Genomic DNA, 20,586 nt, shown 5'->3' on the forward strand with positions numbered 1-20,586 from the left:
AGCCAATAAGAAGCCACCATCCTCCTTGAAAAGGGGCGGAGATGGGCGGGGTTAGAAATCCAGCCAATGAGAAAATTCCTTGATAGGGGCGGAACCACCAGCCAACAACAACAACAAACCACACAAGAGATTTCCCAAGGCAAAGAAACCATGGGAACCCAAGAACCCATTCTAAGAATATCCCTAACATGGAGCCATGGGTGACAATGTTATCAGACACTTTGTATCCATATAGTGTTTTGTAGAATAAGAACTTCTTTGTACAACTACTTAAAGATAAGAAAAAACTTTTTTAAAAGAATATTCCTCACAAGAAGACCTTCCAACACTTAGTGAAAATCCTTCAGCGGTGAGAGACTGAGAAAAATAGTTTTTCTACACCTTATAAAGGCTATAGAGTCAAATTTAAAAAAATAGAAAACTGGAAAACACACACACACACAGATCACAGGGTCAGATGATTTTTTAAAAATCCAAAATTTTATTTACACTTCGAAATGACCAATAAAAGTTTTGTTTTTTCCCCCCAAAGGTACTTATAGTTGTTTTTTGTTTTTTGTTTTCATCCATGCAAGGACCCGAGACTGTTCCAGAAAGCTAGGGTATTCATTTTTCATTGGCCAGCAACACCTACAGACTAGAAGCAGATACAGTTATTTCTAGTGCTGGTTCTCAACCTTCAGATGATGAGTATGGTTAAAGGGAAAAGAGTAGACAATTTTTTAATGTAAACATACACTAGCCAGGATGGTATTAACTACAGATGGGGCCAGAAGTGGCCAACTCAAGGCAGAAGGCTGTCCAAGTATAGCCTAGGTAATGATGCAAGATCCTCTAGATCTGAGTAAACTCATTTTTGTGGGTTTTTTTTTTTTTGCCAGTCCTAGGGCTTGAACTCAGGGCCTGCATGCTTGAGGGAGATACTCACTCAATGATGGCACTCTACCACTTCAATCATACCTCCACTTCAGCAATTTGCCCCTTAATTGGAGCTTAGGCATTGTCCCTGACCTTTTTCCTCTCCCTTCCTTCCTTCCTTCCTTCCTTCCTTCCTTCCTTCCTTCATTCCTTCCTTCCTTTCTTTCTTTCCTTCCTTCCTTCCTTTCTTTCCTTTCTTTCTTTCTTTCTTTCTTTCTTTCTTTCTTTCTTTCTTTCTTTCTTTCTTTCTTTCTTTCTTTCTTTCTTCTCTCTCTCCCTCCCTCCCTCTCTCCGTCTCTGTCTCTCTCTCTTTTTTTGCTGGTCCTGGAGTTAGAACTCAGGGCCTGGGCTCTGTCCCTGAGCCTCTCTGTGCTCTAGGCTAGCACTTTACCACAAGCCAGAGCACTACTTCTGGCAATTTCTGCGTATGTGGTACTGAGGGATCGAACCTAGGGCTTCATGCATGCTAGGCAGACTCTAAGGCACATTCCCAGTCCCTCCCAGAGCTTTTCCACTGAAGGCTAGCACCCTACAACTTTGAGACACAATGCCACATCCATTTTTCTGGTGTTTAATTAGAAATTAGAGTCTCACAGACTTTCCTGTCCAGGCTGGCTTTGAATCACGATCCTCAAATCTCAGCCTCCTAAGTAGCCAGGATGACAGGCGTGAGCCACTGGCGCCTGGCCCATGAGACTCTTCTCCAATTAATCACCAAAAAAAAAACCACCCAAAACACCCTGAAAGTAGAGTTGTAGCTCAAGTGGTAGAATGCAAGTCTTGAGCAAACAATCTTAGGGACAGAACCCAGGCCTTGAGTTAAAGATAGCATGCACATGTGCACACACACACCACCACCACCACCACCACCACCACCAGAAAACCCAAACTTGCCACCTTATGTCCACCAGTCATGAAGAGAATGATAATCATTATTGAGAATGAGTACAGCCCAGCCAGCTGTGGTGGCCTAGGACAATAATCAAGGAGGTGAATAAGTGCAAAAGGCCCAGCATAGTATACATTGTTTCAAAATGGTTATAATTTGTACAAAGTCCTATAGACATAGTAAATGAGAATACAGGGCTGGAGATGTAGCTTAGCGCTGAGTGTTTGCCTAGCGTGCATAAAGCCCTGGGTTCAATTCCTCAGTACCACATACACAGAAAAAGGCAGAAGTGGCACTGTGGCTCAAGTGGTAGAGTGCTAACCTTGAGCAAAAGAAGCTCAGGGACAGTGCCCAGGCCCTGAGTTCAAGACCCAGGACTGACAAAAAAAAGACAGAGAGAGAGGGGAGGGGGAGGGAATATTACAGACACTGAAGTTTCTGGGGGAAAAGACCATGATATGATCTTTTTCTGGCATTATGTTGCAGGACAGGGCTTTCTGACTAAGCCCTGGGCCTTTCCACTTCTTTGTTCAATGCACTAACAGGTCCTTATATGCTGAGGTCTCCCAGAATGACATGATTCTGTTACTTAGCAACAGAAGGGCAGTGTCATCAGGGATACAAAGTACATGGGCAATGGACTCTTAGGGGGCAGATAGGTAGGAGACAAAAGCAGGTGCCAGTGGCTCATGCCTGTCATCCTAACTACTCAAGAGGCTGAGATCTGAGGATCCAAGTTCAAAGCCAGCCTGGGCAGGAAAGTTCATGAAACTCTCATCTTCAATGAACTACCAGAAAACCACAAATGGTGTTGTGGCTCAAGGGGTAGAGTGCATGACTTGAATACAGAGAAGCTCAGGGACAGTGCCCAGGCACAGAGTTCAAGCCCCATGACAGACAGACAGACAGACAGACAGACACAGACACACAAAGTCCTCAACTTTCACTGGATAACTCCCTGCTATGACTCCATGAAACATCTTTGTTGAGGGAGGAGGTGGAGAATCATACTGGAGCTTGAATTCAGGGTGTCATCTCTGAGCTCTTTTGCTCAAGGCCACTTTGCGCGCCACAGCTCCAATTCCACTTTTGTGATGGTTAACTGGAGGTACAAGTCTTCCAGACTTTCCTGCATGGGCTGGCTTTGAACCTCAAACCTTACCTCTCAGCCTCCTGAGTAGCTAGGATTGCAGAAGTGAGCCACCAGTGCTTACTTAGCCCACAAAGTATCTTTTTTTTCCTCCCTTGGTGCAAGACTGGCACCTGGACACCGTGTGGTGTTCCCTTTATCGGCGATCTAATTAAACCTACCTGTTTAATTTCCCTCAGGATACAGTCCTTGGGCTCTAGGGAGAGAGGAGTGGAGAGGTCAGTCCTCCCCAGCGTCCTAGAGAGGCAGCGGAGGCCCCTGGGCAGTTAAGTGCGCACGCGCGACGCGGGTGAGCGGGAGGTAGGCGCGCATGCGCCATCCCGTCTGGTGGGCGCGCCGGAACGCTGCGGAGAGGACTGACGCGCCGCGCTCGGTGTGTGGCGGTAGCCGTGGGCGCTCGGATCCGGGTAAGTGATCCAGTCAGGTGTCGGTGCGGCCTTGGCGGGTGCCAGAGCGTTGGCTGGAGCCCGGAGGCCGGAGCTCCGGAGTCGGGTCGCGGATGGGGACCCCGAGGGGTCTGCGGGTCATCCGGGCGGAACGGAGGCGGAGTTGGCGTCTCCGGGCCTAGTCGGCCCAGGAAGCCTCATGTCCAGGCCGCTGGGAGGAGGAAACGTGTCCGAAATGAAAAAGGAAAATGTGCCCGGCTTCGATGACGAGATCAGGAGTGAGTCCTGAAGTTGCCCTTCCCAGACTTGCTCTGATGGGGTGGCGGGGAGCTGGGAAGGTGGCTCAGGGGTAGAGCGCTTGCCTCGCATGCGCACGTGAGGCCCTGGCTTCGATTCCCCAGCACCACCTAAGCAGAAAAAGCCGGAAGTGGCGCTGTGGCTCAAGTGGTAGAGCGCCAGGCTTGAACTGATAGAGCTGAGGGGCAGCGCCCAGGCCCAGAGTTCAAGCCCCACGACCGACCAAAAAATAAACTTGGCCTTATTATCTACTAACTATTGGAATTTTTGTCAGGATTGCCCTACAATATCATATTATACCACGGGGTGTGTGTGTGGGGAATAACGTGTTTTGTGACCCTGAGTAATTGGTAAGATGATGACCCATTTCAGTTGTTTTCTAATCTCCCAGGCTAAGATTCGAACCCAGGGGCCCGGAGTATGTGAGGCAAAAGCACTCTGCCCGCACCATTTCGTTCATCCCTTGGGTGTGAGTTAAGGCCGCATGGCAAAAAAAAAAAAAAAAAAAAGGCACCTCTTAATGTATGTAGTAAGGAAAATGGAGATGACAGGACAGGCCGGACTGGATCTCAACAGGCAAGAATTGTAGGAAAGCGCACTTGCAGCGGGAATGGAGGTGGTACAAAGGGGTGAAGTCAGGGTTAGGCCTTATATATGGGGCCAAACAAGGAAGCAGGTGTCTTTTCTGGCACCGGGTATGGTGGGTATTTGTGGTCAAACCCGGACAGAATGTTTTACCTGGGGGCAAATATATCCAGGCACACCTGGGGTCCTGAGGTGAGGCCGAGGCCTTCAATATATCTTTTTTTCTTTCCATTGGAAGGATAATTAAGACATGTGTTTGCCGGGTTTTATTGCTCACAGTACATGTGGACATGCGACTTTGAAAATAACAAGGGACACCTGAGCATAAAAGTAGGCCAAAGCCGGGCGCTGGTGGCTCACGCCTGTAATCCTAGCTACTCAGGAGGCTGAGATCTGAGGATCGCAGTTCAAAGCCAGCCCGGGCAGGAGAGACCATGAGACTCCTATCTCCAATAAACCACCAGAAAACCGGAAGTGGCGCTGTAGCTCAAGTGGTAGAGCGCTCGCCTTGAGCTGAAGAGCTGAGGGACAGCGCCCAGGCCTGGAGTTCAAGCCCCATGACCAACAAAAAAAAAAAAAAAAAAGTAGGCCAAAATCGGGCTGGGAAGGTGGCTTAGTGGTAGAGTGCTTGCCTAGCATGCATGAAGCCCTGAGTTCAATTCCTCAGTACCACAGAAGCAGAAAAAGCCAGAAGTGGCGCTGTGGCTCAAGTGGTAGAGTACTAGTCTTGGGCAAAAATAAGCTAACAGACAGTGCCTAGACACTGAGTGCAAGACTGGCTAGGGAAAAAATAGCCAAAATCTTGTTTGTGATGGTGATTGTTTTTCAAGAACCATTATAGTATAATGTGCAGGGTGTTTGTTTTGTTTTTTTGGGGGGAGTATTTAAGTTGGTTGTATAGAGGGGTTTCAGGTCAATATATCGGTTATGAGTAAAATGTGAAACTCAGTGGGTTTTGGTGTTTTTTTTTTTTTTTTTTTTGGCCTGTCCTGGGTCTCGAACTCAGGGCCTGGGTGCTGACCCTGAGCTTTTGTGCTGCTCAAGGCTAGTGCTCTACCACTTGAGCTACAGCTCCACTTCCAGCTTTTTTGGTAGTTTTAGTGGAGTTAAGAGTTTCACAGACTTTCCTGCTCAGCCTGGCTTCAAAGTAATCCTCAGATCTCAGCTTTGTGAGTAGCTGTTGGGTCTTCATCCGTCCCCTGGAAGTCCACAGGGTCGGAGGAAAGGTAAGTGCGCTGTTCGCAAAAAAAAAGGGCGGCATAATAGGGGAGGAAAAGGAACCAACCAATCACTGTAAAGGTCACCCTATCATGCGCCTAAGCTTTCTATACTTTTCCTGCTGTCCATGAGCTGTTCACACACTGATGTCACTTCGCCTGATCGTGGTATCCAATCAGATTTTAATGTAAACAACTCGGGCTCTGCCCACTCAACTTCTCTCAGCACCATCTTTGCTGCCCATGTGCCCCATAAGTAGCTAGGATGACAGGTGTGAGCCATAGGCGCCCTGCTTAAAATTTAGTGTTTAAGCAAAGGTCCACCTCTAACCCACAGCCACAGTGTTTTCAGTGTGTCTGGTGCCTGTGTGTGTGTGTATGTATGTGTATGGGTCATGGGGCTTGAACTCAGGACCTGGGTACTGACCCTGAGTTTTTTTGCTCAAGGCTAGTACTCCACCACTTTGAACCACAGCACCATTTCTAGTTTTCAGGTGATTCATTGGAGCTGAGAGTCTCGTGGCCTTTCCTTCCTGGGTTGACTTCAAACCGTGATTCTCAGATCTCAGCCTCCTGAGTAGCTAGGATCGCAGGTGTGAGGCACTAGCGCCCGGTATGTATGCTTTCTTAATGCTGCAAGGTGACAAACTTGGCTCAAAAAGAAAAAAAAAATCTTATTGGCAGAGACAGGAAGAATGATGGAAGGGGTGATACTGTTCAAAAAGCTGACCTATGAAACGGTAACCCCTCTGTAAAACACTTTCATAATAACAATATAGTAATATTTTAAGAAAATCTTTCACTGGTGGCTAACACCTGTCATCCTAGCTATTCAGGAGGCTGAGATCTGAGGATCTGAAGCTACCCCGGGCAGAAAAGTTCCCAGGAGACTCTGATCTCTAGATAACCACTCAAAATCCAGAATGAGGGCTGGGAAGGTGGCTCAGTGGTAGAGTGCTCACCTAGCATGCATGAAGCCCTGGGTTCCATTCCTCAGCACCACATACACAGAAAAAGCTGGAAGGGGCTGTGGCTCAAGTGGTAGAGGGGTAGCCCTGAGCAAAAGCAGCTCAGATGCTGCCGACCCTGGGGTGCCAGGAGCTGGCAAGAGGTGAGCAAAGCCTCCATAGTCATTGACTCCAACCCTCAGGGCTGTAAGTACTTGCCCCTTTTAGCTTCTGGGGGAGGGGGAGGGCTTATGTCCTTTAGCTGAAGCGAGTATGGTAGACAAAGACTGATTGAAAGAGAATGACGAAGGACGGATGGGGTCTGCACTTTTCGGTACTGGGGGCCCTAGAACAATATTACGCAAGCATTTGGCAAATATCGCAAGCGTATATAGCTAAGGCTTTTGCTGGAATAAACTGACTTGTGCCATGAGCCTTCTCTCCGCCTCCTCCTTCATCCCCCTGCCCTTTGGAGCCCTGCTTGTGCTATGGCTGGACCGCAGCACTCAGGAGCAGTGCCCAGGCTCTGAGTTCAAGCCCCATGACTGAAAATAATTATATTGTTCTTATAGAGGTCATGTACAGAGGATTTACAATGATGCTGATCATTTAATGAGTACATTTCCTTTGGTACAGTGTCTGTTCCTTCATTCTCACCCAATCCCTCCCTCCTGTCTCCACCCACGAGTTGTAGAGTTTACTTTCACCAGTGTCCAGTGGCTCTACTCCTGTGCTTTTTCACCCTTTTTTCCTTGAGTGCTTTGCCCTCCACCCCACCCCCAAAGATAGACGCATGAATACACCATAAGGAAAAAAGGACAGAATCATCAAAATATAAAAACATGGCTGGGAAGGTGGCTTAGTGGTAGAGTGCTTGCCTGGCATGCATGAAGCCCTGGGTTCCATTCCTCAGTACCAGATAAGCAGAAAGAGACGAAGTGGCGCTCTGGCTCAAGTGGTAGAGCACTAGCCTTGAGCACAGAGAAGCTCAGGGACAGCGCCAAGGCCTAAGAGTTCAAGCCCCAGGATTGGCAAAAAAAAAAAAAAAAGTCTTAACAAGAACTGTTTTCCCATCTGGCTTCGAACTGCAATCCTCAGATCGCAGCCTCCTGAGTAGCTAGTATTACAGATGTGAGCCTCTGGCTCCCAGCTCCCTTTAATTTTTTAAGTTCTGAGAAGGGGACTTGAACACTTTTGCTCATTGGCTAGTGCTCTACCAAGTGAACCACACCTCTAACCCCTATTTCCTAGTTCTTACAACTTTTTTTTTTGGGGGGGGGGGTCAGTCATGGGTTTGAACTCTGGGCCTGGTTGCTGTCTTTGAGCTCTTCAGCTCAAAGTGAGCATTCTACCACTTGAGCCACAGCGCCACTTCTGGTTTTCTGCCGGTTAATTGGAGATAAGAGTCTTGTGGACTTTCCTGCCCTGGCTGGCTTTGAACCACAATCCTCAGATTTCAGCTTCCTCAGTAGCTAGGATGACAGGCGTGAGCCAATAGCACCCAGCTTTTCCTTGGTTTTTTACTACCCTGTACCTAGTATCAAGCATACTTTATATATATGAGATATCTATCTCTGTAAGCTTCTTTGGGCTTTATTCAGTACTGTGACCTTAGTACTTGGGACGCAGTGGGTGCTCAATAAATGTACGTTAAATTCTTTTTTTTTTTTCCCTGTCAGTCATGGGGTTTGAACTCTGGGCCTGGGCACTGTCCCTGAGCTCTTCAGCTCAAGGCTAGCGCTCTACCACTTGAGCCACAGCGCCACTTCCAGTTTTCTGGTGGGTCCTTGGAGATAAGAGTCTCACAGGCTTTCCTACCCTGGCTGGCTTTGAACCAGGATCCTCAGATCTCGGCCTCCTGAATAGCTGGGATGACAGATATGAGTGCCTTTTGTCTTTTTTTCTTCATACCCATTTAGATTGTACTCTGGGATATTTCCAGTGTATCCCTGGTCTGCTCCGTATTGGCAGATATGTTTGTGCAGATGTTGGGCACATGTGATTTCTTCTTATGTGGCGATGATCCCTTGCAGACAGCATGGAACTACCTGTATGTGAGGGCTGACTGTTTCTTACTTGTCCCCACCCAAACAGGATGTTAATTATTTAAGTCTCATGTCCAGCACCTTGGATATCCCAGCAAATGGTCTCCTGTCCCCAAAGACTCAGAAGTCCCACAGCAAAGCTTGCAGACTCGCTTCGCTCCCAGCTGCATGGACCTTGAACTTGAACAATGCCTCCAGGCAGGTGGAACTTTGTTCATCCAGTGCGCGCCCAGGCACCAAAGGGACGGGGGCGCCTCTCGAAGATAAAGAAGGAGGAAGAAGAAGAAGATGAGGGCTATACTTTGGAGGAGACCGCCAGACCACAGACACTCAACCATGCTGGCCAGGAGCTGTTCCGCCAGCTGTTCCGCCAGCTGCGCTACCACGAATCTTCTGGGCCCCTGGAAACGCTGAGCCGCCTCAGAGAGCTCTGCCGCTGGTGGATGCGGCCTGATGTTCTGTCCAAGGCACAGATGCTGGAGCTGCTGGTATTGGAGCAGTTCCTGAGCATCCTGCCCGGAGAACTCCGGACCTGGGTGCAGCTCCACAGCCCCGTGAGCGGCCAGGAAGCGGTAGCTCTGCTGGAGGAGTTACCGCGAGACTTTGATGGGACATCCCAGATGGTACGTGGTGCCATTTGAGTCCTGTGCCTGTGTATTCAGGGTTGGCACGGTCCTCTGAGCGGTCAGCCTGAAGGGGTATCTCCTCCCCTCCCACTTCTCATTCTTTTTTTTTTTTTTTTTTTGGTGCTGGTACTGGGACCTGAACTCTGGACCTCAGTTTTATTTTCGTTTTTGTTGATCATGGGGCTGGACTCTGTGTCCCTCAGCTCTTCAACTCAAAGCAAGCGCTCTACCACTTGAGCCATAGCGCCATTTCCAGTTTTCTGGTGGTTTATTGGAGATAGGAGTCTCACAGACTTTCCTGCATGGGCTGGCTTTGAACTGTGATCCTCAGACCTCAGCCCCCTGAGTAGCTAGGATTACAGGCTTGAGCCATCTTTTTTTTTTTTTTTTTTGGTGCCAGTTGTGGGATTTGAACTCTGGGCCTATGTGCTGTCCCTGAGCTTTTTCTGCTCACAAGCACTTTACCACTTTGAGCCACAGCTTCACTTCCTGTCTTCTGGTGGTTCATTAGAGATACGTGTCCCACAGACTTTCCTGCCCAGGTTAGCTTTGAACCGTGGTCCTCAGATCTTGGCCTCCTTAGGTAGGATGACAGGCATGAGAACCAATGCCCGGCTTGGCCCTTTCCTTCTTTGAGGTCACTTTGCATATCAGAGCATACGGAAATGCTGGAAAGTACTCTTTACTTGACTGTGTCTCTGCTGTGAGCTGTTATCCCTTAACGCTCAGGGACTAATTCCTTCTCTTTCATGTCTCATTTCCTGGCCAGGGGTAGGGGAGGGAGCTACTGCGCAGCTGTTTCTCTGACGTCTGAGGACTAAAGACATGCTACTATTCATTTGCCAAGTACTTCTTTAGATTGAGCAGGAATCTGTTCCATCTGAACTCCTCCAGCCTTCATCAAAGCCAGGAAAGCTGATAGTGGGATGGACCTCTGTGGGCTTTCTGCTCTTTTCCCTCTTCCTGGAGGTTAAAAAAAGGGCAGGAGGGACTTGCAAGCCAGGCATTGGAGGCTCTAGCTTGTCAGCCACTCAGGAGGCTGAGATCTGAGTATCACGGTTCAAAGCCAGCCCAGGCAGGGAAGCCTGTGAATCAGCACCAAAAAAAAAAAAACCCAAAAGGGTGGTAGTGGGGCTTGCAGGTGAATTCCTTGTCTTCAGAGATTGGCCAGGTGGCTTCTGGGTTTCTGATTCCCCCAGGGATCCTCTCACACCTTTTTTTTTTTTTTTGTGCCAGGATCCTAGCCCTGTCAGCCAAGCTGTGCATTGGTTGGGCACCGGAGCCCTGCAGTCTCCACAGATACAGCCCGAAGCTTCATCTCTCTGCAATAGCTCTGCTCCTTGGGATCACTTGGAGCCTCCCAGTGAAATAGGAGTGCATGACTTCCTGTCTAGGCAATCTGGTATTGACCATGTGGCTCTCAGAGCCCAGCGTTGTACATTTCCTGTGCTGTCATCTTGTTATCCTCTATGTCTTAGCTCTGTGTGTCTCTGCCTCCTTTTGTGGTTGATGGTGGTGATGGTCATGAGGCTTGAACTCAGGGCCTGGTCTCTCTCCCTGAGCTCTTCTGCTCAAAGCTAGTGCCCTACCACTTGAGCCACAGCGCCACTTCTGGTTCTTTGGAGTCTCATGGTCTTTGCTGCCTGGCCTGGGTCTGAACTGTGATCCTCAAGATCTCAACCTCCTGAGTAGCTGAGATTACCCCACCTCCTTCTGACCCAGGCCTGTCTAGCTCTTCCTGCTATTGTACCTCCAGCCTCCCTCCTTTAGCGCCCCTAGCGGACACTTTGAGGGTCTGTCCAATGGGTGTTTCTCAGCAGTCTCTGCTGTCCGGGGATCTAGAAATGGAGAAAAGTGGAGTTTTTCAGTGGTGGTGTCCAGTGCACAGGGTCACCTCTCTCATGGTGCTTTCTTCTCCTTCAGATACTCCTAGTGTCCAGGTGTCTGACCCTTCCCAGAAAGAGGAAAGCCCAGGAGACCAGGTAATCCTACCAGGTCCCTGACAGCCCAGCCCTCCCCCCTCATGTGAGCCAATGTCCCTGTTCCCCAAGAGAGCAGTGCCGCTCCCTTGTCTGGGGTTTAAACCTATGACCCGAAACTACATTACAAGCCTGGAGTCCACAGGGATTGACGTCTTCCCCCATTGCCAGACCCACCTCAGTGTTCACTCAGTGTCAGCGCAGCCACACTTGCCTTTCTGAAGGCTGGGCGCTGCGGGCCAGCCTTCAGGCCCAGTATATTTGCAGGAGGCGTTGACCTTCAAGGATGTGGAGGTGATTTTCTCCCAGGATGAATGGGGATGCCTGAACTCTGCTCAGAGAAACCTCTACCAGGATGTGATGCTGGAGAATTATGGGACCCTGGCCTCTCTGGGTAGGTCTTCAACATTCCCTAGGTTCCTATCTATACTTTTACTTCTGCTTACTTGCTGTTTTGTTTTTGTTTTTGTTTTGGTGCTAGTCCTGGGGTTTGACCCTTGGGGCCTGGGCGCTGTCCCTGAGCTTTTATGCTCCAGGCTAATGCTTTACTACTTGAGCCACAGCTCTACTTCTAGCTTTTTGGTGCCTCATTGGAGATAAGAGTCTCACAAGTTTTTCTGCCCAGCCTGGCTTCGGACCATGATCCTCAGATCCTAGCCTCCTGAGTAGCTAGGATGACAGATGTGAGCCACATGTGTGCCCAGCGTCTTAGTAGTTTTTATGGGATGTGTACCAAGGGATCTGATCCTGAGTTTAGATCCCGACTCTGCAACTACTGTTAGGTCATTTACTCTCTCACTCACTGTCTTCACATTTGCAGATGGTGACGGGCCAATTGAACTACTGAGTTTTGCTTCCCACATGTGGAAAGAGTCCTTGTTTTTGTTTTGTTTTTTGTCAGTCGTGGGGCTCTTCAGCTCAAGGCAAGCACTCTATCCCTTGAGCCACAGCACCACTTCCAGTTTCCTAGTGGTTTATTGGAGATAAGAGTCTCACAGGCTTTCCTGCCCTGGCTGGCTTTGAACCACGATCCTCAGATCTCAGCCTTCTGAGTAGCTAGGATGACAGGTGTGAGCCACCAGCTCCCGGCTTCCCTGAGCTCTTTTGCTCAAGGCTCTACTACTTTGAGTCACACGGCTACTTTCCAGTTTTCTGGGGATTTATTGGAGAAAAATCTCAGGGACTTTCCTGTCTGGGCTGGCTTCGAACCACAGTCCTCCAGATCTCAGCCTCCTGAATTGCTAGGATGACAGGCATGAGCCACGGGTGCCAGCTCACCTGGGCTTTTCTTAGCTTCTCTTCTCGTCTACTCAGGGCTAATCCAAATGCCTACCGAGTCTCTTGTCCTTGACCTTCCTGCCTTTCCCCCCTCAATCAGGACTTACGCGTCTTCCATGTGACCCTTCTTCTGTGCCATTTCATTCTCTTTTGTGCAGTGGGCTCATTTTCCAAACCTGCTCTGATCTCGTGGTTAGAGGCAAGAGAGCCATGGGGTCTGAAAATCTACACAGTTCAGCCTGAGGGAGAGACTGATACTGCCTGCCCTGAAGGTGAGTTCCGGAAAACACGCGAGATCCTGCCCCTTCTCTATTTTTGTTGTGGTGGTGGTTCTTTGTGGGGTGTGAACTCCTGGCCTAGGAGCTATCCCTGACTTTTTTTGCTCAAGGCCTAGTGCTCTACCACATTGAGCCACAGTTCTACGTTGGGTTTTCTGGTGGCTCATTGGAGATAGGAGTCTCACAGACTTTCCTGCCCCTGATGACTTTGAACCACGATCTTCAGATCTCAGCCTCTTGAGTAGCTGACAGGCACCCGTCTATCCAGCCCATTTACAAAGGTATTGAGGGTCGGACATGAACCTCACCACCCAGGTTTATGACCTCTTAGGGCCCCTTGGCGTTTTCTCCCATTCCAGAGATGGGAAGTGAATTCATTTCTCTCGTTTTAATTTTCATTAGGAGGTGAGCTCCAGCCTCAAACCAGCCAAATCCAGAACTTTCTAGAACACATAAAATCAGATGTACCATCTGAACATCCTCTAACAGATACCCAGGAGGAAACAGGACTCAGAGACTCTGTTGAACAGGAGAACAATGATGTACACCTGCCCTGTGGAACCCCTATCCAAGTGAGAGTGAAGACGGAAGAGACTACCTTTAGTCCTGGAATTGGAGATGAGTCCCAAGGATCGGAACAAAGTAATACCTTTAACCTAAAGCCCAGTACTTGTTCGAAAACTTCTAGAAAAAAACGAGCTCTCAAACATGGCCGTGGCCGGCCATTCAGAAAAAACTCACACCCTTACGATTACAAGAAATACGGGAAGGGGCTCAGACATGCGCAGAGAGCGCTGAGCTTGCACCCAAGAATTCCCATCGACACGAAGGAGAATGAAAAGGACATCTGTGGGAAAAGCTTCAGCCTTCCCTCCCCTCCTCCCCAGGAGCCGCCTCCTGATAAGCCTGGGATGCTGAACACATCCACTGACTGTGGGACCCCGTTTCATCCCAGCCCCCACCTCCTATTTCACCCAAGACTGCCGACTCCAGAGAAAATCTTTAAGTGTCGGGTGTGTGAGAAAGCCTTCAAGTGGAACTCCAACTGTCTGCGCCACGAGAAGATCCACACGGGCGTGAAACCTTACAAGTGCAGTATCTGTGAGAAAGCTTTCCAGCGGTTGTCCGCCTACCGCCTGCACCAGCACACCCATGCGAAACAGATGTGCACGCCGCCGCCACCACCACCACCGCTGTACGAAGACGCAGGGCTGGGTTATCACGTGAGCGAACAGAATGGGGAGAAATACTTAGACTGCAGCCACTGCGGGAAATCCTTCCACTGCAAATCCTACGTTCTCGAACACCAGAGGATCCACACCAAGGAGAAGCCGTACAGATGTGGCAGCTGCCGGAAAAGCTTCCGCTGGAGGTCCAACTTCAATCGTCACGTGAGACAGCACCGGGAACAAGAAGAAGGCATAGAAGAAGGACACCAGCACAAGTACGCCAGCCAGGACGCCCCCAAGGAGGAGAAAACGTTCCATCGCCCACACCCCAAGAACACTTTTAACCCAAAGAAAAAACTCCTGGAGCACCAGATAGTTCACAGCCGTGACAAGCTTTACCAGTGTAACGAATGTGGCCAAGGCTTTGCCTTTCGATCTGCATTTATTGTTCATAAGAAGAATCATGCCATTCAAAGGAAAACAGAAGGTCAGAGGTTACTGGGTCAGGAGACCGTGTGTGCAGCCCCGCACGGCCGTGGGAACGCAGAGGAAAAACCCTACAAATGTAGCCAGTGTGACAAAGTCTTTCGTCATCACTCATTCCTTCTCATCCACCAGCGAGTTCACACCCGGGAGAAACCGTATCAGTGTAAGGAGTGTGGCAAGGCATTCCGATGGACTTCCAATCTCTACCGACACCAGAGGCAGCATTCAGTCAGCCTCCACTACAAATACCGCCGCGCCCCTAAGGAGGCCCCAAGCCCACAGCCCGACAGCCCCAGCGATGGGAAACACTTTTGGTGTCAAGAATGCGGGAAAACCTTTACCCGCAAGCGAAGCCTGGTAGATCACATGGGCATCCATAGTGGGGAGAAGCGATATAAGTGCAATTTGTGCGGCAAGTCTTACGATCGGAATTACCGCCTCGTGAACCACCAGAGAATCCACGCAACCGACAGGCCATTCATGAGTCAGTGGTGTGGGAAAGAGTTCAGAGACTTGCACACCTTCTCTCTCCACCCGAAACCACACACCAGGGTGGCACAGACCAAACGCACTCTGCCTACTATGGCAGACCTGGATGCTCAAGTCCAGGAATTCAAAGCAGGTGGAACCAAATCTCTTGAAAGCTCTGAGGGCCCTTCCACTCAGGACTCTGTAGTCCCCGAACTCCCAAACAGACCCACTGAGAAAAAGGGTCACAAATGTAACCTCTGTGGCAAGGCCTTCTGCAAGAACTCGCTACTCCTGAGCCACAAGAGATTTCACACGCGAGAGAGGCCCTTCAAGTGCGCAGTGTGTGGAAAGACTTTTAGGTGGTCCTCAAATTTGGCTCGACATATGAAAAACCATATTTAAGATTTAGCCATGGGCTGGGAAGGTGGCTCAGTGGTAGAGTGCTTGCCTAGCAAAGCATGAAGCCCTGGGTTCGATTCCTCAGTACCACATAATTAGAGAAAGCTGGAAGTGGCACTGTGGCTCAAGTGGTAGAGCGCTAGCCTGGAGCAAAAGAAACTCAGGGACAGCGCCCAGGCCCTGAGTTCAAGCTCCAGGACTGGCAAAAAAAAAAAACAAAAAAGCCTGAAGGAGCCAGGTACCAGGTAGCTCCTGCCTTGTTCATCTTGAGCTACTTCAGGAGGCTGAGATCGGAGGATCGGGACTGGAAGCCAGCCTGGACAGGAAAAGTTCATGAGACTCTTACCTCCAATAAACTGAAAACAGCTGGAAAGTGGAGCTGTGGCTCATGGGGCAGAGCACCAGCCTTGAGCCAAAGCAGCTCAGAACAGTACCCAGGCCCTGAGCTCATACCCCAAGACTGTCACAAAACTAACACAAACAAAAGAAAACCTTGTCTTCCCAGATGCTTCTGGGACTTTGCTTTATACCTGGGGCTTTTTGAATGTCTGCTACAGGTGGAGGAAAGCACCCCCATCTCCTGGGAAACAGGGCTCTATCTACATCATCGCCACCTCCAGCCTCTGTCCAGCTGCTCTATGAAATATGAAATCGTGAGCATCCCCCATGGGCCTGGAGCTGCTGGTACGTGTGCCTAGATACTTGGCCTTGATGGTCACAGACAGAAACTTGTGGTCTTAACCTTCATGATACACAAACAGGATCTTGTCAGAATAAATCAGAGCAGAGTTAAAGAGGTTGAATGCTGCCCTGGGCACCTGTGGCTCACCCTTGTCATTCTAGCTACTCAGGAGGCTGAGATCTGAGGATCAAAGTTCAAAGCCAGCCCAAGAAGGAAAATCTGTGAGACTCCTATCTCCAAGGAACCACCAGAAAACTGGAAGTGGTGCTGTGGCTTAAAGGGTGCACTAGCCTTGAGCAAAAGAACTCAGGGACAGTGCCCAGGCCTCAAGTTCAAGCCCCACTAGTGACCATAAAAAAGAGAAGAGTCTGGACAGGAAGGGCTTTAATAAAAGTAAGAGCTGAAAGAGTTCCAGACTAAAATGGGAGGGATCTTGTTTAGCACGAAGGAAGGAATATTACAGAGGCCCCTGGATTGATGGAAAGGAGCAGCTAGGTCATGTAATTTTCTTGTTTCTTTTTCTTTTTGTCGGTTGTGGGGCTTGAACTCTGGGCCTGGGTGCTGTCCCTCAGCTCTTCAGCTCAAGGCTGGCACCCTACCACTTGAGCCACAGCACCACTTCTGGCTTTTTCTGCTTATGTGGTACTGAGGAATCGAACCCAGGGCCTCATGCATACAAGGCAAGCCAACCCTACCACTGAGCCACCTTCCCTTCCCAGCCCGGTCATGTGCTTTTTGTATAGCTCTCATGTCAGTTGGGGCTCTGCTAACGTTCACTCTGCTCTTGTGTCACCAAATGAGTGTCTCTCACCTTCCTATCCTACTTTGTTTTTGGTGTGGGTCCTAGGGCTTGAACTCAGGGCCTGGGTAACTGTCCCTGAGTGATTCTTTGTTTTGTTTTGTTTTTGTACAAGGCTAGTGTTCTACCTGGAGCAATAGCTCCACTTGCAGTTTTTCAGTGGTTCATTGGAGATAAAAGTTTCATGAGTTTTCCTTCCCCGGTCTCTCTTTGAACCTCACATCAGCCTCACATCTCAGTCTCCCGAGTAGCAAAGACTCCCAAGCGTGAGCCACTGGTTCCCAATAGGTGTTTTTACTACTGTTTTGATAGAATACAAATAATACTTAATAAAAGAATCATTCCAGATAGATTTTTTTTGGTTGTTGCTGTTTCGTTTTATTTTTGTTTTGTTTTTGCCAGTCTTGGGGCTTGAACTCAGGCCCTGGGTACTGTCCTTGAGCTTCTGTTGCTCAAGGCTAGCACTCTACCACTTTGAGCCACAGCACCATTTTTGGCATTTTCTGTTTATGTGGTAAGGAATCGAATCCAGGGCTTCATGCCTGCTAGGCAAGCACTATACCACTAAGCCACATTCTCACCCCGCAGACAGATTTCTTAAATATACAAAGCATGGAGTCGAAAATAATCCTCTACTGAAATAGCCCTTAGTATTTTAGGATTCAGCCGAGCACCAGTGGCTCACGCCTGTAATCCTTGCTACTCAGAAGGCTCATATCTGAGGATGACAGTTCAAAGCCAGCCTGGGCAGGAAAGTCAATGAGACCCTTATCTCCAGTAAATGGCCCAGAAAAAGCCGGAAGTGGTGCTGTGGCTCAAAGTGGTAGAGCGCTAGACTTGAGCACAAAGTGGCTCAGAGACAGTGCTCAGGCCCTGAGTTCAAGCCCTGGGACCATCTACCCCCCCCAATATATATATATATATATAATATTTTGGGATTATACTGCTGTCTGTTCCCCTTACTTGATTCAAAAATTAGTTTAAGCAATGTTATAAACACAGTTTTAGTAAAAGCCCACTTGGTATTAGGTACAGAACATAAAATCAGTGTTGAATTTGACTTCATCACCCCTCCCTTAATACCCCCTGGCCTGACCTACTTTCATGCTGTCTTCTTTTGCCCAGTACAGAGCAGAGCCTGGCCTGACCCTTGTCCCCAAATCCACTCTCCTAGCCCCTTCTCTCAGGCTGGTATCTTGCTCGGCCAGTCACCTCTGAGTTTCCAATTATCTGTTACGATAGACTCACCAAGGATTCTGGGAAGCCAGGGCTGACTGCTTATTTTTCCATTTGCCATGCTGAGATTTTTTGTACTAAATTGCTTCTCCAAAGGAATTTACAACTGACTTTCCAACAGCCTTGTCAGGATGGGAGCTTTTCTTTTTGTTGGTCATGGGGTTTGAACACAAGGCCTGGGCACTGTCCCTGAGCTCTTTTGCTCAAGACTAACACTCTACTGCTTTCAGTGCCACTGTCTGGCTTTTTCTGAGTAGTTTATTGGAGATAAGGGTCTCATGGACTTTCCTGCCAAGGCTGGCTAAACCTCCATCCTCAGATCTCAGCCTTCCTGAGTAGCTAGGATGACAGGCATGAGCCACCGGTGCCTGGATTACTGTGATTCTTAGCAGCAGTGTCTCATCTTGGATACTAAAATGCCCGGGGGTTCTTCCGGCCTGGTTCACCTCTCCACTCTTCGAGGAGCTCATGTTGGATCTGAAGAAATGCCACATGGCCTGGGAACATTCTAGAAAGAAGGTGGGTATCTGGCAGAGCCTTTTGATCATCTGATGGGTGTGGTCAGACCTCACCTTTGCTGAAAAAAGACTGTTGACACCCGGCTTCTATACAGAAAAGAAAGTAGGAGAAAAGCAAAAAGAAGACATTTTTGGGATGCTCAAGGGTGGATGTTTTGTGGAAAAAGCTAGAATGGAAGTTAAGACAACTACTGTGCCAAGCAATTTAGTGTCTTATAAATTTGGGTTACTTCTCCAGAGTTCCCTTTTATGTATCCTTCAGTATTGACAAAGAAGATAAGGAGCTAAGCACTCAACAGATCCCATAAATGGTAGTTTTTTTAATCTGTCCTTCAGAGAGTATAATGCTGAGAGTGATGGGTTAAGCCTGTTATCCCAGCCCTTGGGAGGTTGGGATCAGGAGGATTGTGAATTTGAGACCATCCTGGGCTAGAATACAACCTAGTGTCCAAAAAAAAAATAAAAAAAACAACCTGGGTGCTGGTGGCTCATGCCTGTCATCCTAGCTACTTAGGAGGCTGAGATCTGAGGATCAGGGTTCAAAGCCAGCCCAGGTAGGAAAGTCCGTGAGACTTTTAGCTCCAATAAACCACTCAGAAAAGCAGAAGTGGCGCTGTGGCTCAAGTGGTAGAGTGCTTGCCTTGAGCTGAAGAACTGAGGGACAGCACCCAGGCCCAGAGTTCAAGCCCCATGACCAACAATAAAAACCCCAACAAACCCAATAAAACAAAACAAATGAGCTGGGTGCCAGTGGCTCACACCTGTCATCCCAGCTACTCAGGAGGGGCTAAGATCTTAGGATTGAGATTCAAAGCCAGCCTGGGCAGGAAAGTCCTGTGAGACTCATCTATTAATTTTAACCACCAAAAAAGTTGGCCATGGAGGTACAGTTCAAGTGATAGATTGCTATCCTTTAGCAAAAAACAGTACCCAAGCTCTTGAGTTCAAGCCTCAGGACTAGTACACACAACCTATCAGTTAAATGTGAAACAGAGCGGATTGTCAACTGCGCATGTCCCTTCCATTGGTTTGTGGGTCATTGACACAGCAGGTGGTGGGAAGATATGGGGGAACACTTCATGAAATCATGCATGTAAACTGCTTAGGATAGCATCTTGGCACGTAAGTACACACTGTTGGTTATTCATGTTTTGTCCACTTGGCTACAGGTTCAAATGTTAACGGAATAAGAGTGTGAATTCACAGCCAGGTGCTGCTAGCTTATGCATGTCATCCCAGCTACTCAGGAGGCTGAGATCTAAAGGATTATGGTTCAAAGCCAACCCCAGGTGGAAACATCCAAAAAACTTGGCTCCAATGAAACTACCAGAAAAACTAAAAATGGGAGCTGTGGCTCAAGTGGTAGAGCACTACCCTTGAGTTAAAAAACAGCTCAGGGACAATGCCCAGGCCCTAAGTTCAAGTCCCAGGATAGGCACCAAAAAAAAATTAAGAAGTATATAGTCACAATCAAGTTGATGATAGATGAACCAATATGTTCACCATCTCAGGACGAGTTGCTGAGAGAATCAGGAAGACATATGTAGCCAGGTACAGAAAGCCAGCAAGTTTTTCTTTTCTTTCTAAAAATCAGTGCAAGTGTTAGCAGAAAGTTGAGCGTTTAAGAGTAATATGATGGGTTCAACTGTTGGCTTAAAATATATCCAAATAAAAATACTGAAGCATGGGCTGTGCTATCTTGATTCCTTATTCCTCTTAACTCTGTGCCATTATCCTGACATTGCTAAAAGTGACCATGAGATCTCTCTTTCTTTTTTGTGCCAGGCTTGGAGCTTGAACTTGAGACCTGGGTGCTGTCCCTGGGCTTTTGTAACCAAGGCCAGCACTGGCTTTTTAATTGGTGATCAGAGTCCTGCCTGGGCTGGCTTTGAACTGTAGTCCTCAGATCTCAGCCTCCTGAGTAGCTAGGATGACAGGTGTGCGCAAGTAGAGTTCAGCACCATACCACTTTTTTTTTTTTTTTTTTTTTGCCAGTCCTGGGGCTTGAACTCAGGGCCTTGGCACTGTCCCTGAGCTGCTTTTGCTCAAGGCTAGCACACAGCACCACTTCCGGCTTTTTCTGTTGATGTACTGAGGAATCGAACCTAGGGCTTCATTCATACTAGCATACAGGCACTCTACCAAGCCACCTTCCCAGCCTCTATACCACTTTGAACAGAGAACTTAATGTTTGGATGTTATTTCATTGGCCATAAGAATGGCTAGGGAAG

General features: G+C 48.5%; 1 protein-coding gene across 4 annotated transcripts; it reads left to right on the top strand.

Annotated features, from left to right (window-relative positions):
- The first annotated feature begins 3,278 nt into the window (after positions 1–3,278).
- Positions 3,279–20,045, top strand: Znf445 (zinc finger protein 445). Of its 4 annotated transcripts, none has more exons than XM_070017598.1 (7): positions 3,279–3,364; positions 8,484–9,057; positions 10,297–10,462; positions 10,984–11,042; positions 11,283–11,433; positions 12,476–12,589; positions 12,998–20,045. In XM_070017598.1, the coding sequence occupies exons 2-7, from the start codon at positions 8,623–8,625 to the stop codon at positions 15,121–15,123; spliced, it is 3,051 nt and encodes a 1,016-aa protein (XP_069873699.1). In that variant the 5' UTR covers positions 3,279–3,364; positions 8,484–8,622; the 3' UTR covers positions 15,124–20,045. The 4 variants fall into 4 exon arrangements, with proteins under 4 accessions (XP_069873699.1, XP_069873702.1, XP_069873700.1 ...); XM_070017601.1 differs by having other exon boundaries at positions 11,307–11,433; XM_070017599.1 differs by lacking the exon at positions 3,279–3,364 and adding an exon at positions 3,387–3,621.
- Positions 20,046–20,586: the final 541 nt, after the last annotated feature.

Source organism: Dipodomys merriami, unplaced genomic scaffold (assembly GCF_024711535.1).
Source record: "Dipodomys merriami isolate MVZ:Mamm:240054 unplaced genomic scaffold, mDipMer1.0.p SCAF_125, whole genome shotgun sequence".
Lineage (NCBI taxonomy): Eukaryota > Metazoa > Chordata > Mammalia > Rodentia > Heteromyidae > Dipodomys > Dipodomys merriami.

Excerpts from the sequence above, each read along its gene's own strand:
- Znf445 (XM_070017598.1), top strand. The coding sequence starts at position 8,623 with ATGCCTCCAGGCAGGTGGAACTTTGTTCATCCAGTGCGCGCCCAGGCA. Across the intron at positions 11,043-11,282 it reads AGGAAAGCCCAGGAGACCAG|CCTTCAGGCCCAGTATATTT; the intron begins GTAATCCTACCA and ends GCTGCGGGCCAG. Across the intron at positions 11,434-12,475 it reads TGGGACCCTGGCCTCTCTGG|TGGGCTCATTTTCCAAACCT; the intron begins GTAGGTCTTCAA and ends TCTTTTGTGCAG.